Source organism: Salarias fasciatus, chromosome 20 (assembly GCF_902148845.1).
Source record: "Salarias fasciatus chromosome 20, fSalaFa1.1, whole genome shotgun sequence".
In the NCBI taxonomy this organism is placed as follows: domain Eukaryota; kingdom Metazoa; phylum Chordata; class Actinopteri; order Blenniiformes; family Blenniidae; genus Salarias; species Salarias fasciatus.
The window spans coordinates 26,983,594-26,989,436 of NC_043764.1; the positions used below are offsets into that span (position 1 = coordinate 26,983,594).

General features: G+C 49.6%; 1 protein-coding gene across 1 annotated transcript in view; it reads left to right on the forward strand.

The window, feature by feature from the left end:
- plxna3 (plexin A3) overlaps positions 1-900 on the forward strand; it is a 45,300-nt gene extending 44,400 nt beyond the window's left edge. The window contains exon 37 of the mRNA XM_030118876.1: positions 483-900. Coding sequence (XP_029974736.1) covers positions 483-578 — 96 coding nt within the window. The 3' untranslated portion in view covers positions 579-900. The remainder of the gene's footprint in view (positions 1-482) is intronic.
- Positions 901-5,843: the final 4,943 nt, after the last annotated feature.

Here is a 5,843-nt window from a genome sequence, read left to right on the forward strand (position 1 = left end):
GTGAGAGGGCGATGAGAGGGTGTCGGGAGGTGGTCTTTGTCACTATGGTAACCACACCGCTACCTGTAGATTTCCAACCTGCACGAGTCACCCGTCCATCACAGGACAGACGTCTTGCACTATTCTGAGAGGATTTGATATTTTTAAGTCGTTTTTTTTCTACTTCCAGGAACGTTAATGTCGCTCAGATCAAGTGAAAAAGCATCTCGTTCCAGTTCTCTTTTCAGCGGTTTCACCTCTGTGCAGCAACCAGTGTTTTCATTTAACTGATGTGTGTGTACCGAGTTTAGACCTCGAAGGGAAACTCTCTGACCTGAAAAAAAAAAAACCTGAACTGTCCTGAAACTCTGTGTTTGGTCCAGATTCCCCTGCTGCCGAGTTCACAAAGTCCTCACTCAGATAGGTTTTGTTTGGTTTGTGCAGGTTTTGGTGGTTAGACCGCCTCATCGTGACTCAATTTTTTTCTCTCTCTTTGTCCGCAGATCCTGACGGCGTTGGACCGGGACGGCTACTGTCGCAAACACAAACTGAGGCACAAACTGGAACAAGCCATCAACCTGATGTCCGGGAGCAGCTGAGAGGAGGGGAGGGGCTGACGGACTGACGGGGGGACGGGACGGAGAGTGGCAGGGTGGAGTGAGGGTCTTTTGTTTTTTCTGAACTGTGTGAACAGTCAGCTGGACTGCGCCGCGCCGCGCCGGGCCGACCAGACCCGACCCGACGGCCACAGCTCCGGCCGCGCTCGCAATCAATCAATCAGTTCCGCGTTCGTCCATTGATGGATTGGTTGACTTGAAGACTGACCGGCCGGCTGAGCTGGACCCCAACTACCTCCATCAGGTGGACTTCGGGGGGTTGGATAATCAATCTCCGGAACGATGTGGATACACTTACAGACAACTGGATTTCAGGACGAGAACAGACGAACCTTGGAGTTGCGTCTGTCGGTTTTGATTTATCCTCACTGTCGGGGTTCAGGAGCTACAGAGAGACCCGGAAACGAGTCCAAAACCGAGTTATCGGTGAGACGTGAGGATAAATCGAGCCCATTCCAGATTCCCAGTGTGGTTGAGAACATCCTCGATGCTCGGCTGAAGGGAAAAGGGTCGAGTCAAGTTTCATGTCAGGGTTTGCTCTGAACCTCAAGAGGAGAACCGATGGGAAAGTCTCTTCAACTTACCAGAAGTCGTCTTCATCTGGTCCAATCCGCCTGAATCTGACAGACGAGTTGACGCCTCCCTCTGTACTGATGTCATTTATCCTCAACGTTATCTCTCGTTTGGAAGGATCCGCCGTCAGGAGATCAGCGAGACGGAGGACAGAAACACGTGAACCTTCGGTTTTTAGAGGTTGTTTTAAGCTTTAATGAAAGAGATGAAAGCAAATAAACTGATGTCCCACGAAGTGAAACTTGAAGCCGCTGTTCAGTCCCGAAGGAGCGAGGGAACCGGGGCGGATCGCAGCCGGGGACGGAGAGGCGCTTCGACTTGACCTTGAGCTGTTCGTCCGAGCCTCGTCGCCACCCGGACGTTTCTACGTTGCTGTTTTGAAAAACCACTCAAAGTTTTCTCTCTGGACAATCACTCTGTACCACAGCACACTGAGCCCGATGCCTACCGACCGACCAGTACCTGTGTCCATGACCCCCCCCGACCCCACCCCTCCTCCCTCCGCCTTACTTTACTTTACCGCCATCCTGAACTTTCACTGCCCTGCTTTTCTTTGCCGCCTTTCTTCTTCGACCTTTCACCCCTCTCCTCCCACCCCGCTCCGTCATTGGCCAAGTCACGCTGGCCGCTGGCCGTCCTTATCGGCCAGGAAGACTCTTTAGTAATGTACTGCCCGACCAATCAAGACTGTGGAATTTGCCAGAATAATTACGTAGAGATAAGTAGAAACAAATATATGTTTTGAATACATTCCAGCACAGGCACGTATGCGAGGTCTGTAAAAAGAAAAAGAAAAACAATGTAGGTTCAGATTTTTTTCAACGCGGACCGTCCGGCGTTTTTCAGGACCAGAACCGACCCGGAGGTTCTGGATTCAGGCGAACGTTGACGCCGGTTGGTTCCGTCATCGTCCAAACAGCCATTCTTTTACAGCGCCATGCTTACCGTGCCCAGCAGGGGGAAATACTGTGCAGAGCTACAAGCCCAGTGCCATGAAAAAGACCCGGACAGGATCGTATCAGAACTGGACCGGACTCGGACCAAATCCGGATGTTAGAAAAAAATAAAATATATATGATATAAAAGAAAAAGACAACAACAGCCGGGGGAACGGAGTTTAACTAAACTCAAGAACTCTTTAAGACTTGTGGCCATAATTGTAAACATCACAAAAAAATAAAGATAACAATAATAATGAAGACAAAGTTTAAAAAAAAAAAAAAAAATGAAAAAGAGTACAAGAGGCGGGAAAATATGGAGATGTTAACGTATAATAAGAACTTTGTGGACTTGACTGTTTGGAGGTGAACTTGTATAAAGCTGAACGTTTGTGTTACATCAGAGTCTGGAGAGAGAGAGAGAGGGCCAGGAGACAGAGCGACGGGACCGAGCCACCTCGTCCCCGCTCCGCCGCGTCGGGCCGATCCGGACCCGTCCGTCCGGACCCATCTGGACCCATCCGGACCGGTCCGGACTGGACGGGGGACCAACACCAGACGCTTTTTTTCATTTGTGGAGCCAAACTGGATGGGTGTTGGAACAGGAGACTCGCGGTGTGTGACGGAGGGGAGGTACGTCGATGACCTTCAGGCCAGAGTTCGGACCAACTGAAGCCGGGGCGCGGCGCTCCGGGAGCTGAACCGCTCGCACACTGACGCTCCCTGTGGTCAGACATGTTCGCGTCATACCGCTACCGCTGGCTTGTAAAGATCATCCAGAGATCCGCTTTGGTGCAGAATTTAAATCTTCAAATCCACGTTTTGCTGGAATTTCCACCCAACCGATTGGGGATTGAGGCCTGTCTCCACTTCCTGTTTGACCATGACCATATATGGTTTTCTGTCTTACCATTTCCATTGATGTGGGTTAACCGGTCGGCTCTGGTCATGTGACCCGCCCTCACCGGTCCCACAGAAATGGGTGGTGCCGTGCTGCCGGACGGCACATCAACAGGCTGTTTTGTTAAGACGGAATCAAACAGCGTTATGAATTTGGTCTAAACTAAGATGAATTTTGAGTTATATTTATTTGTCTCTAAAATTGATTAAAATTAACAAATCCGTCAGACCCGAGAGCCTCTTCCACACGGCATCCGTCATAATCCCGACAGCCACTAGATGGCGACATACCGTGTGGAGACGGGCCCGTTAGCCTCATAGCAGCACTGATGGCGCCTGGCGGTTCACGCTGGATGTTTTTACATGTCGGCCGTGACGCGAGGACAGGAAGCAGCTGCATGTGGAGGAGTACCCTCGTCCTGAAGGCGTCCCGCCGCAGAGGAGGCGGCGCCGCCTCTCTCCGGGCTCTCTGCCACGCCATAAAGCTACGAGCACCTTTTATTTTTCTTTCTTGCTGATGTTTCACTGTCGTTTAATTCTTTGGGGCCAAAAAGGACCCGAGTGGAGGATGTGTGTGTGGGGGGAGGGGGAGGGGGACGGGGGGAGGAGGGGGTCCTGATATAAAGACTGCCTTTTAGAAGATTAATTATAGAACAGGGAGGGAAGCCACTACCATACCAATACCACTGTTCATCCACCCTGTGTGTGAGTGTGTGTGTGTGTGTGTGTGTGTGTGTGTGTGTGTGTGTGCGCGTGTTCAAACGACAGATTTTATCAGCTTCGCTCAATTAGAAAAAAATCTGCCTTCTTGTACTCCTTCCCAGTGGTTTCCTCTGATCTCAGATCAGATCTCTGCACTCTGCTGCTTTTCTCCCTTCCTTTTTTTTAATTTAAGAGCAGATCTGGGATCAGATCAAAGCCAAAGTCACAGGAAGTGATAATCACAGCTAGTTCAGCGCCACTGCTTCCACTGAGTTGCAGGTTTTCGTTGAGTCCCAGCGAGGAAGAGGAGGAGGAGGAGGAGGAAGAGGGACGGGGATGAAAGCGGAGGTCAGGAGAGAGAGAGAGACGCAGCCGGAATACAGAGAGAGAGAGGAGAGGGCGAGAATACTGATGGGAGTCGGGAGGCAACGTCGTCCATTAACCCCTCCGGAGATCAGAGCCGGGCTTTAAAGACACAGCATGTGTAATACCGGCTGTGTCCACCGGGGGCAGAAACAAGCCTCAATACACCACCTGCTGGTACGGTGCGGTATTACAGGTCTGATTGGGCTGCGGTTTAGCTTCAGTGGGTTTTTCTGCCACTTCCTGGTGAATTCAGGTTGTTTCCAGCGAACAGTTCCAACACACTGGACTCTTAAAGGCGTTTAAACGGTTCGCCGGGGTATAATCTTTAAATCTACTTAACAATCCGCAGATTGGTTCAAGCGGCAGGTGCCAAAATTAGCTTTACATTGAAGCTTCAGTTGGCCTCAAACGAAAAGTTTTTTGAGTTTTTGTTAAAAATGTCTCATTAGAGGGAAATGGGATCGATCTGACCTCGGCTCAGCAGGAAGTCACCTGGTTAGAACAGTGGAGCTTGTTAATAACATTCAAATTAGTAAGAAAAAAAGTGAATGTGCGTGTGTGTATGCATCATTGTGTGTGTGTGTGTGTGTGTGTGTGTGATCGCTTATACAAACATCACATATATTCAAACACACGCACACACACAGAGCTGGGAGGAGGCAACAAGAGACTGAAGAGGCCGGCAGGAAGGCCGGGTCTAATTCCTGGAACAATAAAACAAAGGGGTTGGATTAATACCTCATTTAGCTGCACACACTCACACACACACACACACACACACACACACACACACACAGACTTGCAGAGTTTTGAACGTCCTCTCACGGTGAGATATTTATTATTTTCTTTTAATTTATTTTTGACGTTGGGTTTTATTTATTGTGGGAGGATAAACACAGTTTTATTAGTTTTGTACAGACTTTAACACACACACACACACAGAGTCACATGTCATAATGCATCCGTTTACCGGCTGGGAAATAACCACCAACCACTTCTTAGAAATGAGTGTAAAGAGAAATATTTTAACTGGATTCATTAGAATTTAAAAAGGTGAAGAACATACACTTTCCTTTCTATGCATCACTTCTCACTTTACTTTGAAAATCCAGTAGGAGGCGGAGCTGGACGTTTGGAAAAAAAGATGTACAAACACATTGAGAGGTGGGAGGGAAGTGGTTGTTTCCCGGAGCGTTCGGGCCGGTCAGGTTCATCCGTCTGTACGGTACCCCGGGGTGGGGGTGGGGCGGGGTGGAGCAGGGTGGGGGTCTCAGCCGCTGACACTCGTCTCGCCCATTGGACATCGGTTGGTGTAAAATGGGAGAGTTTAAGTCTCCTGGTATTCGAAAGGTAAATATCCGTCCAAACGTCCTTAAAAGCTGTCAGCTGAACTCGTTCTCTTTGAGATCAGTCTGATTGGTTCCTCGTCAAACCGATGAAACTAAAGTCTGGAGATGAAGTGAGACCAGTAAAATGTGTCGTCGTTACGAACAGTGGTGAGATTGTTTCCCATTTGAATATGTGGAAACCCGATGAGATCAAAGGGTTTGAGCCGTCTGGTGTTTTGACGATCTGGAGCTGCTGAAATGGCCCGAAGTGTCGTCGCTGTGTTGCAGTTTGAGGATTTAAAACCCTCTGAAAGCAGAAGGCGGAGTCACTGTTTCCCTCTGGAAAGCTGTTGAATTTGCACTGAGCCCCGCCTCCTTTAGCCCCGCCCACCCCTCCCCCCCGACTGAGGAGTCGAGCAGACAGCGGACCGCCGCAGGCT